This window comes from Aethalodelphis obliquidens, unplaced genomic scaffold (assembly GCF_003676395.1).
Source record: "Aethalodelphis obliquidens isolate GAN/ISIS:26980383/991018 unplaced genomic scaffold, ASM367639v1 scaffold28, whole genome shotgun sequence".
Taxonomy (NCBI): domain Eukaryota; kingdom Metazoa; phylum Chordata; class Mammalia; order Artiodactyla; family Delphinidae; genus Aethalodelphis; species Aethalodelphis obliquidens.
In genome coordinates this window covers 12,766,706-12,778,969 of record NW_020837972.1, presented here as the reverse complement: position 1 = coordinate 12,778,969, position 12,264 = coordinate 12,766,706, and the positions used below count along the sequence as shown (strand labels likewise).

Sequence of the window (12,264 nt, the reverse complement as noted above, 5' to 3'; positions counted from 1 at the left end):
AAGGCTTCCGCGCCTGTCCCTCAGATGGCCGTGCTAATCCGCACCTTACCTCGACCGGCCGCGGGGGCGGTTACATGGACTGGCAGAGATAAGCTGGGAAAGCTGTTTGGGAAAGTTGGAAGCTTGCAGATGTGTGCAGTTAGATTTAGCGCCACCAAGAGATGTTACAGAGAATATCTTCCCCGGAAAAGCACCCCTGCTGCGTGCTGTCTATAAATCGGGGTGGGGGCAGTGTCTGCGGCCACATCAGGATCCTCGCCATCTGTCCCTTGGGCCCCTTAAGAGGCTGTCGCTTGCCCTGATTAGTTTATGCCCAAATCTTTATCTAGTTAGATATTGTTATCTGAAACCAAATTGCAATAATAAGTTGGTATATTTTACTATCAGTTTAGCAAAAGAAAAAAAGAATGTAATTAACAAAATGTACCAAAGTAAGTAATTGGTTTTCCACTGCAGTTTTAATCTTTAGCCATTTTTTTCCCCTTCAAGCGCGTTTCTCTTGAAAGTTACGTTTGAAAGGAAGTTTTAATGAGGCTTTTATTCCTGACACTGCTGAGTTCCGAGGGGCCTGGTGCTCCCGGTTTCCTGCCAATTAGCTGCATCTTGTTGCCTGGGGAACATCATGCTGGGGCACGACTTCGAACAAAAATGGACTTTAAAAGTGTATTGAGCACCGTGTTAAGTTTGTGATGGGTGCTGTCTCATGGCATCTTCAGAAGCACACTTTGAAGCAGGTACCATTGTTCCCAATTGACAGATGAGGAAACTGAGGTTCCGAGTGGCTTAGTGACTTGCCTTATGGTAATTAGCAATGAAGTTGGGAGTCAAACTTGGGACATCCTGACCCCAGGGTTGGAGCTTTAAACCACAGAGCCCCCAGGCTTGAGAGTCATTTCACTACTCAAAGCCCTACTTCCCTCAGCCATAAATCAAAGATAATAAAGCCCATTGAGATGTTCTAAGGATTGAGTGAGAAAACACCTGTAAGGCACACAGCACAAGGCCAAGCTCCTGATAGGTTCCCTTCCCCCTTCCCATGAGTGGTGCCTACACTCTGTGTGTGCCTCCTTCACTAGGCCCCAACCATCAACTAGAGGGTTGCCCTCCCAAATAGTTCACTGCCCCAATTACAAAGGACCCTCAAATGGGATGGAGTGTAGGTTTCTCAGTATAGCATAATGGCCAGTGGTGTAATTCTGTAGTCAGATGGCTTCAACTCTGGCTATACCTCTTATTTTGCTGTATGACCCTGGGTAAGGTATGTAACCTTTGTGAGCGTCAGTTTCCCCAGCTGTAAAATGGAGCTGATAATAGCACTTCTTGTTTAAAATGTGGGTTTTATTATTATTCGGGTTTGATGAGGCCAATAGATCAGGAAACAACTACCACTGGATAGTTTGTTATTCACAGTCCCCAGAAGGAGAGGGCACATCATACGACGCAGGGCCACACGGGGAAACACCAGGGTCAGTCAGGAGGCAGAGGGAGCAGGAAGAAAATGTGGGCAAGAGCCGTTATTGTGGTTTTCTCGGGAAGGAAGGGGCGAGGCAGGGTAAGCAGGCTTAGCATTGGCTAGCTTAACTAATTTCAGTGGGCTCTGGGGTATGGGGGCTGTCCTGAGTAGGAAGGGGAATATTGGCCCCGAGCCTGATAGAGGAGATGGAGGGATGGTGGAGGACTTTGGATTGTTTAGTTTGCATATGAAAAGCACACTTACAGGTCAGTCCTTTACTATCTCTAGGAATTGGCTAGCCCTGGGAGGGGCAGTCCCGCCAGGGTCAGCAAGGCCCCAGATAGCAGAACATCAGAGTAAAAGCCATGCTAATACACCTCCCCCATAATCATAGTAAATACAAAAGGCTAAGATTAGGTCTAGCACAGAGTGAAAACTCAATAAGTGTTATTGTTTATGATGAAAAGAACTAGAATCATCCCGCACGTAACTTGAGAACTTCCTGACCACCTAACTCAACATCCCAACACCTGAGCATCACCACCCCTCCTCGCCCCAGAGGGATGAGAAGATGCTGAGAGGCGGAACCCTAGCAATAGCTGGTTTGATACAGTCCTCTATCAGTAAAAAGGGTAACTGAGTGCTTCGTGTTCTTTAAAGCAAATTTACATAAATTATCTTAGGTTAGAAGGAAGATCATTTCTTAGGATGGTTTCAGTTAGTCCCTGAGTTGGGAAATCTTCTCAGTGAGTTGAGACCTATCCCCACCGTACAGCTCAGTGACACCCCAGCATCCTCTGAACACCCGGACACATGCACCATAGTCCTCACTGCCGCCCACACCTCCCAGCATCACTTAGGCACTGCCCAGCCCATCTCCCCATCCGTCCCCACGTGCCGCTTACTGCAGCAGGCAGTCGTTTCTTCCATCATTACAACGTCGTGATTTATGAAACAGACGATAACATAGTCGATCTCTCTAGAATAATTCTGGCATTGAGTTGTTCTGGCATTCAGCCTCCCAGATAAACATTCTTCCACTGCAGTTTTATCATCATTCTCATTTGGCAAGTAGGGAAACCTGAATTCAGAAGGGAAGCAACCTACCCAGTGACATATTACTAGCATAGAATAGAATCAGGACTTGAACCCAAGGCAGTCTGACCCTCAGATTGTTTTTTTTTTTTCTTTCCACTATTTCAAAGGAAGTTTCCTTCTTAGAACACACAAATATAATAGAAAAAAATTCTGTCCTTTCTATCAGTGAGAGGGAGCCCTTGTTAACGTTTTGCTGTGTTGCTCTTATTCTCCTGTCCATACATATATAGTGGTATTTAAAAAGCATAACATACCTTATATACAGTTTTGTGTCCTGCTTTTTTCACTTAAAATTATATTTTGAGCATTTTTTATGTCAGCAAAATCTCTTTGAAATGTTATAATAATAATAATAAATATCTTAGTTTATGGATTTACCATAATACATGTAACCAGTTATTTTTTTAATCTTTATTGGAGTCTAATTGCTTTACAATGTGATGTTAGTTTCGGCCGTACAACAAAGTGAATCAGCTTTATGTGTACATATATCCCCATATCCCCTCCCGCTTGAGCCTTCCTCCCACTCTCCCTATCCCACCCCCCTAGGTGGTCACAAAGCACCGAGCTGATCTCCCCGTGCTGTGCAGCAGCTTCCCATTGCTGTTTTACATTTGGTAGTGTGTATATGTCGATACTGCTCTCTCACTGCGTCCCAGCCTGCCCCTCCCCCCATGACCTCAAGTCCGTTCTCTACATCAGCATCTTTATTCCTGCCCTCCACTAGGCTCATCAGTACAATTTTTCTAGATTCCATATATATGTGTTAGCATACGGTATTTGTTTTTCTCTTTCTGACTTACTTCACTCTGTATGACAGACTCTAGGTCCATCCACCTCACTACAAATAACTCAATTTCGTTTCTTTTTACGGCTGAGTAATATTCCATTGTATATATGTGCCACATCTTCTTTATCCATTCATCTGTCGATGGACACTTAGGTTGCTTCCATGTCCTGGCTATTGTAAATAGTGCTGCAGTGAACATTGTGGTACATGACTCTTTTTGAATTACGGTTTTCTCAGGGTATATGCCCAGTAGGAGGATTGCTGGGTCGTATGGTAGTTCTATTTTTAGTTTTTTAAGGAACCTCCATACTGTTCTCCATAGTGGCTGTATCAATTTGCATTCCCACCAACAGTGCAGGAGGATTCCCTTTTCTCCACACTCTCTCCAGCAGTTATTGTTTGTAGATTTTTTGATGATGGCCATTCTGACTGGTGTGAGATGATACCTCATTGTAGTTTTGATTTGCATTTCTCTAATGATTAGTGATGTTGAACATTCTTTCATGTGTTTGTTGGCAGTCTGTATGTCTTCTTTGGAGAAATGTCTATTTAGGTCTTCTGCCCATTTTAGGATTGGGTTGTTTGTTTTTTAGTTATTGAGCTGCGTGAGCTGCTTGTATATTTTGGAGATTAATCCTTTGTCAGCTGCTTCATTTGCAAATATTTTCTCCCATTCTGAGGGTTGCCTTTTTGTCTTGTTTATGGTTTCCTTTGTTGTACAAAAGCTTTTAAGTTTCATTAGGTCCCATTTGTTAATTTTTGTTTTTATTTCCATTTCTCTAGCAGGTGGGTCAAAAAGGATCTTGCTGTGATTTATGTCAGAGTGTTCTGCCTATGTTTTCCTCTAAGAGTTTGATAGTGTCTGGCCTTACATTTAGGTCTTTAATCCATTTTGAGTTTTTTTTGTGTATGGTGTTAGGGAGTGTCAATTCTTGTTATTGAACAATTGTGTTATTGCTACTTTTTTCAGTGTTCTATATAATGGTGTACAGAAGATCCTTGTCATTGAGTTTTTGTCTGTATCCCTTATATTCCCCTTACAATAGTTTCCTAAAATTACAGGCATGGGGTCAGAGATCCTAGCCGCATTATATTAGACTGTTCAGGTTCTAGCTTTTGATTCATTTTAATTCAGGCACCAGAGAAGATATCCTGGGATAAGCATGACTTCTAAGACATTGACAAAGCTTTATGTACATCTTAGGTAGCAGAACACCAGCCCTGTGAGGCAGAAACTAGGGGGCCAGAGTGGTTAGCCAGCAGGCTGACTGGGTGGGCGCGTGTTGGTAAGGGGACACGGAGTTGCGAGGGACGTATCACACCCTTTAACAATGTCTGCCAACAGGACAATCTGGTATGAACTCCATGCCAGAGAGTGGCCTTTCAAGACCCAACCAGCAGAGGCAATAATCTGGCAAATGGGCACGGGCATGAAACCCAACCTCAGCCAGATTGGCATGGGAAAAGAAATCTCGGTAAGTCCCGGGATAGTGCCAGGTCTGGGGGATGAGGGGAGAAGCAGACACAATTCTGGGCCTTCTTTTTCCTGCATGTTAATAAGGTTGCAAACGCTTTCCTGGAGGGTGACAGAAAGCCTGCGCACAGACTCGTCAGGTGATCACGTGGAGCTTAGAAGGCAAAGCTTTTGAACTGTGCCTGCAATTCAGGTTCCTACTATCAGGGCACAGTAACACTTGGCCAGGTTTTTCCCAGCAAGGGATTGCTGAGCCTAGTAGAACCAGTGAATCCCTCTTTTTCTGTTATTTTTTAAAGACATACATTAAGATACCACTGGTAGGGGCTTCCCTGGTGGCGCAGTGGTTGAGAGTCCACCTGCCGATGTAGGGGACACAGGTTCGTGCCCCAGTCCGGGAGGATCCCACATGCCGCAGAGCAGCTGGGCCTGTGAGCCATGGCCACTGAGCCTGCGTGTCCGGAGCCTGTGCTCCACAACGGGAGAGGCCACAACAGTGAGAGGCCCGCATATCGAAAAAAAAAAAAAAAAAGATATCACTGGTATTAATGATTCTAATTTTATTTGGATCTCCATAAAATTTTTAAGGCATTATCCAACTCAGAACAAGACATGTGGAAACAGAGAAGCCTGAGTATAAATTAGTAATCATCCTCTAAAACACATCAGGAAGAATCCTGTTTTGATCAGAAGCTAGATGTGTCAGGGAAGGCATAATTATCCGGTATGTTTTTAAGGATTACCTGTCTCTAGATTTCCTTTCTCAAGTGAGGCAATTACTAAGAGTAATTTTCCTGTCTGTGACTTTAAGGGCGCTTATAATATTAGGATGTGGATAGAAGCTTCAGGATTCCCTTTTCTCCCTCCTTTTTGAGAAAAATGCCAAGAAACTCCTTGGGGAGCATTATTGATTTCAATGTATCCCAGACCTTCTCTAATAGGATTTACCTAGTTTGCTATATAGGCTCAGAAAGTGGATGAGTAAAAGGACGGATGTTGCAATGGATGAGTGATGCATGGCTGGATGGTAGATGAAGGATAAATACATGGACTGAGATGAATAGATAGATGGATGGGTGGGTGGATAGATGCATGGGTGGGTGGATGGATGGATGGGTGATGGAGGAATCTGGCAGTGCAACAAATGGGTAGACAGACAGACAAATCCAATGAGATGTCAAGGAGTAATCAAGAAGGTACTAGTTACGTTAAATCACCATCTTGGTTTCTTTTAGGACATTCTTCTCTTCTGCTGGGCCTTTGAACAAGAAGAGAGACCTACCTTTACCAAGCTTATGGACATGCTGGAGAGACTGCCAAAGCGAAACCGCCGCCTGTCTCACCCTGGACATTTCTGGAAGTCTGCAGAGTAAGTGTTCCCCCTTAGCATCTCTCCCCACTGCCCTGTCCTCTGGCCTTTGTCACCTTTTTGCTCCCCTCCCCAGCTCCTCTGCCAACCGTCTCCTTTCTGTGTACCCACCTCCCTCCCCAGCGTACTACCCTTCCCCACCGTGTTTCTGTTCAGGGGAATCTCCTCTGCAATTTGGGTCCTAGAGGCTGCCGTACAGGGCCTGGATCCCCGCGGTTACCATGGCTGCCTCATTGCCTGTTTCCTCCTGATGAAGGTTGATGCCCCAGTAAGTCTGAGCATCACACAATGAGGTGGTACCCTGAACCCACCAAGCCCTACCTGTCAGCTATTCATCAAAGTAGAAAAGTCCTGGGGTGTACCTATTTCACGGACTATAGACGGGCAAGGTGTCTGTGTCCTATTCCTGTACCCATGGCAGACATGACTAATCTATCACAGTGCATCTGCCATCACTCAGTGGTACTCATCAGCAGTTATTTAGAATCAGTGCATGGATGCCTTTCCTGGCCATTCCAGATTTATCCAGCCTCCTTCTTTTACACATGGAGAAACCGTGGCCCAGAGACATTCAGCAACTCACCCACATCTGCATGGGGTGTTGGTGACAAAGCTGGGGACACAGGTCAGGTCCCAACTCCCTAGTCTAGAGTTTGCTCTCCCCACAACATCAGCCCCTCTAGACTCCTCACTCACACTCATCGGCTTTGAGATGGTCACTCTGCTGCTGTCGTCCTTTCAGAAACCACCTGGGTCGGCAGTGGATTGGGGGAGGGCTTGGCTATGGTAGGCCCAGGATCTGGGTCCTGTCTAGGGCTTTGTAATTTGCACAGGGGACCAACCAAGAGGTCTCAGCTGCAGCTGGCACGTTCCCAGGAGGAGAGCCGCTAACTCGAAACTCGCCTCTGGGATCTTGGGTTTGCCCCTCCACGGCTCCATCAGAGGACCTGGCATTTCTAGAATCCCAGTGTGGCTTAACACGTGGTGAGCTGGAGGCAAGGCTGGGGCAAGCCTGCGTTCCAGAGCGGTGCATCTCAAAATTTAATATGCATTCATATCACCTAGCGACTTTGTTAAAATGCGGATTCTCATTCTGTACGTCTGGCGTGGGGCCCAAGATCTTGCATTTCCAAGGTGATGCCGACACCGCTGGTCCATGGACCACCCTTTGGGCCTGTGTTGTCCCCAAACAGCCACATACCACATGGGGCTATTGAACACTTGAAGAGGGCGAATCTGGATTGAGATGTGCCTTGAGTATAAAATCTACACTAAATTTCAGAGACTCAGGAGAAAGGAAATAATGGTTAATCCCTCCTCCCCCAACCCCTAATCTTTCATCTACGTTCTGTCTGTATGAATTTACCTGTTCTACATGCTCCCTATAAGTGGCCGCGTACAATATTTATCCTTTTGTGTCTGGCTTCTCTTACTCAGCATGTTTTCAAGCTTCATCCACGGTGTAGCATATGTTATTAGACCGTCGTTCCTTTTTACGGCTGAGTGATATTCCGTTGTAAGTCTATACCACGTTTTGTTTGTTCATTAATCTGTTGACGGAGGTTTGGTTTGTTTGCACCTTTTGGCTATTGTGAAGAGTGTTGCTGTGAACATTGGTGTATAAGTGTCTGTTCAAGTCCCCGCTTCCAGTTTTTTTCATCACCACGACCACCAGCACGACCTCCATCATCTGATCACCACTTATTAAACATGTGTGTGATAGGTGCTGTGTCAAGCATTCTGTCTGCATTATCTCACTGAACCCTCAGGGCCTCCCTAAGAGGTAGTCAGGTACCCCCAGAGGAGGCACAGAGAGGTTAAGTGCCTATTCACAGGTCACACAGCTAGTAAGGAGCAGAGCAAATATTGGAACCCAGATGGGTCTGGACCCTAAATCCATGATCTTGACCCCTCCATTCTGCTGCCTTCTAGGCAAAGACTGCCTGTCTTTCTAGAACCATCCTGGGAGAGTGGGCATAAGTTCTGGCCCTGACAGCCCAGACCCTGGCTCAACGGTAGTCAGCAAAGCCTCCACCCACAGCTGGAGTCTATGGTGTGGGTCTTTTCTCACCTCCGCTTCCTTTACCTCCATCCCTTACTGAGCATTCTCAGCAACTCCACATGGCACACGGGCTGGTGTTCCGGTTCCACGTGGCCTCAACCCAGCTCACAGCTGGGTGACCATCCTAGTCCAGAAGCTACATGCTCCAGTGAGAAGAGCCTGCTGCCTCCTGGCTGTACACCCTTGGGCAAAACACGTAACCTCTCTGAGCCTCATCTGTAGAAAAGGTGTAATGTGCCTTTCTTGCAGGCTATCCTCAGGTTTAAACGAGATCAGGTATGTGAGTTGCTTGGCACGGAGCCCAGCGCATAGTAGCCTTTTCTTGTGGAGGGCGGGAACAGCTCATCTCAGACCACCTGACCTCCGAGAGGGCGCTAATTCACAAAAGATGGCATTGTCGTACCCATGTGACCTCTTGCCACTCTCTCCCTTCTCTCCGTGCTCCAGGCTGTGACCACTGGACAAAGGGACAGCGCTCAGCTGCCTCAGCTCCCAAGCCACCTCTCCTCCCCTGCTCTGCCCTCTGCCAGCTCAGGAGGCCAGAGGCTCACCATCAGAGGGTACCGACCCCGGCCGGCCTGGGAGCGCTGCACGACTGAGCCCGGCAGCTTCCCCGCACCCCAGACCCACGCCTTCGCTCGGGCAGGGGTAGGGACCCCGAGCCAGGACTTCATGGGACCAGCCAGGGAGATGCGGAGTTGATCAGTGAGGCCCAGGGAACAGTGTAGACGAGAGAACTTTGGGCTGCATGTGGAGCCCCTGGGCCGCGGAGGCTAGGGCAGGGGTCCCATGCGGGCAGGCTCACAGGACCGGTCTGTGTGTGCGTGTGTGTCTACGTGCGCGACACCGTCCGCTCTCGATTGCCCTTCATGACGGGAGTCAGGCTGCCCCAGGTCCGGGGCTGAGCGCCCATCAGCTGTTTCGGTGTCTGTGTGGTGGGTTCCAGCTGTGCTCTCTGGAAAGACGGGACGGGAATGCAGAGCTGAGCGCGCGCTTAGTCGAGGCTACGGGGCCGAGATCTGGGCGGGAAGCTCAGCTGTTCCTGTGCAAACATCTGTTCTCGGAGGCCCCCCCACCCCAAGCCTGTCAAGGTTTGGGCACCTCTGCGTAACGCTCCGAAGTGCATGTCTTCTGCGCTCTGGGTCTCTCTGGGCTACGCTTCCCCGTTTCCGCTGCCCTCTCCGTTCTGTGACAGCCTCGTCCCCTTTCTTGCTCGCTGCCCCCCACTTCCATTTGGAAAGCACAGTGGCTCCCTGGCCAAGATGACTTCAGGGGGCTCCTTCCAGCTCACCTTCACCCATGACGGCCCCCTGAAGTCTGAGCCTTGGGAACTGGGGCTCTGGGAGGGGGAAGTTCTAGGACATTCTTTTTCCCTCCCTCTGCCCTGGCACTTACACCAGCAAGTTTATCCACCACCATGATGGAGATGGGTCGTTGGGTTCGGTGTGTGTGTTGGGTTACAGGGCGTGTGCACGGCATCTTGTTTGCAAATGACCCCTCCCGCACTCCTGCTGCTTCACCCTTAAAAAGTCCACCTGGGGAGGCGAGGAGGGCAGCTCTTTGTCGGGGTTCTGCATTTTCAGCTCCAGCTGGTGCTGAACCGCAGAGCGGCTCCCCGTTCGACGCCTCTGCACGCTCAGCGCCCCTGCCTTCCATCCCTCACCTTCACTCCCCACCTGGCCCAGCTGCTCTTGCTGTAACCACACCAGGGTCCAGTGTTCTGCGCGGAGGTCGCTGGGAGCAAGTCAGGTGCAGAATGACGGGGAGGGCCTCCGTCTTACGTTCCTTACCTGACAAGGGAATGTCTTACGTTCCCCAAACCCTGGACCCCATTCACCTGACCAGGCATCCGAGGGAAATCTGCCCCCCAGCAGGGCGCTAGCAGGACAGCTGGGCATTAGGCAGGAGGCCCAGGCTCTGCCCACAGTCCCGCCGTACTTCTTGGGCACTGCCCAGCCTTGCTTCTGGTCGCCACCTTATCTAGATGTCTCCCTCAAAGAGAGGGGACCTCCGACTTCAAAAACCCACCTTGGGCTCAGACTCAACGTCCAACCAGGGATATGGGGATCTTCCCCACCTTGGTTCACGCTCTGGGGGGCCAAGCCTGCTTCCAAACTGGGAAAAATGATGAGACCGGTCATGCTTCCCGAGACCCTGGCTGAGGGAAACCCCAGAAGGCCTTCCTGGTTACTTTCCCAATGCTCCCACCTGCCTGGGACCAGAGGCTCCAGGCCCCCATGTGGGCCATTCCTAAACATTCCTCTTCTGGGGCATCTGTCACTGTGGCCCTCAGCCCATCATTTGCGTGTCTGGAGGCGTTGACACGTGTTTGCACAAGGCCCAGCTGCTTTGCTGTCGCTGCGGGCAGCTCTTGTCAGCGGCCGCCGCGCTGTTAAGGCAGGTCACCCAGCGGACCCGCCCCAGGCCTGAGCCGGGGCCTCCTGAGGGTCTCACATCTCTTTAGCCCAATCAGACTTCTTGGGTCCGTGGACCCCAGTCTTTCTCATGGACCTCTGTGTGTGCGGGGTGGCGGGGGGGGGAATAAGCAAGGGGATGAGCAGACAAGGTCAGCTCCCGGAAGCTGCAGCCCACTCCCTCTTGCCTCCGTTGTTTCCAGAATCAACTAACAGGGCCACCCAGAGCCCCTGGCAGGGCCCAGCAGCATCTCCACAGGCTGATTTTTCCATTTGTTCACAAGCACCAGCTTGAGGTTAGGGGCGGAGCCTGAGGGACCCAGGGAGAAACCCCAGCTTCCCCTGCGCCTTTGGAGTTTCTCTGCCTGCAGAACAGGGTCCCACGTCACCTGCTCTCGCCTTGCCGCCTCCCTCTTTCCCCAGGTCTTTACTTTGTTCCCTCCTTCCTCAGTCTCCGCTGTAGCCAGTCCAGCCCACCCCCGCACCGCCCTCCAGCTGCACCACCCTGAATTGTTAAGAAGCCAGCTTTTATTTGCAGACATTTTGATCCAGAAGGAACCAAGCCACCGCTTTCCCTGCTGACCTCAGTCCTTATTCACTGAAGCACTGGGAGGAGGTCATGTTCATTCATCTTTTGCAAGGGGAAAAAAAAGGTGGTGTGTATATTTACACCATAGTTGCCAGCCCAGCATTGGCTCATTCTGTAGAATCCACAGCACAGATTGTGTGCACACGTCCAAAATCACAGCTGTGTGCAGGTGCCCGGCGCCCAGCAGCGAGTTGCCTCTGTCTCCGCCCTGCTTTCAGCAAACCCTTAGGTACACAGGCTTCCCAGATGGACCAGTCCACAGGGTAGAGATTCACTAGGGAGCCTTGACCTTGCCTTCTTTCAAAGGCATGTGGATTTGCACACTGAATTCCCACCAGCTCTTCCTGGTCACAGGTCTTTCTTAAAATGGGACGTCCCTTTGCAGGGGGACCTTATGTGGGGACATCTCCACACGTCACCATCCCCAGAGTGAACTGGAAATCGAAGTCTCCACTTAATTGTTTCAGCATCGTTTTCCCTTTGCTGGTCAAAAAGAAAAACCTTGTCTTGCCATGGAGTCCTCCTTTATTTCTACCTTGGATTCTGCGTCATTAGAAGCCCTGGATTGATCTCTGGAGACTAGACTCCTGTATCTGGGAAACCCTGGTCTGCCGCCTTTCCACCTTCCAACCCATGTGCACACACCCCGTCCCACTCGTCACCGCCCACAGTTCTTGTCCTCGCCTGTGACTGATCGTCTAAGGAACAGGAAGCAGGTGATACACACTGAGGCCCAACCACTGTGTTTAAAAATCTCGACTTAGGGTTGGCACGTTATGCCCCGTGGGCTACATCCAGCCCACCAAGTGGTTTTTACAGTGTTTAATTGGGGAAGAAAACAGAAGAGCTCATGATACGTGAAAACTCTACGAAATTCAAATATCAATGTCAATAAACAAATGTTGGTTCACAGCCACACCCACTCATTTACATATGGGCCTTGGTTTCATTTGTGCTGCAACAGAGTTGGCTACTTGTAACGGAGACAGGGTGGCCCTTCAGGCTGAGAATATTT

General features: G+C 49.5%; 1 protein-coding gene across 1 annotated transcript in view; it reads left to right on the top strand.

The window, feature by feature from the left end:
• The window catches only part of KSR2 (kinase suppressor of ras 2), a 402,202-nt gene extending 395,996 nt beyond the window's left edge, over positions 1–6,206 (top strand). Inside the window, exons 18-19 of the mRNA XM_027124708.1 lie at positions 4,687–4,816; positions 6,051–6,206. Coding sequence (XP_026980509.1) covers positions 4,687–4,816; positions 6,051–6,188 — 268 coding nt within the window. The 3' untranslated portion in view covers positions 6,189–6,206. The remainder of the gene's footprint in view (positions 1–4,686; positions 4,817–6,050) is intronic.
• The last annotated feature ends 6,058 nt before the right edge of the window (positions 6,207–12,264 follow it).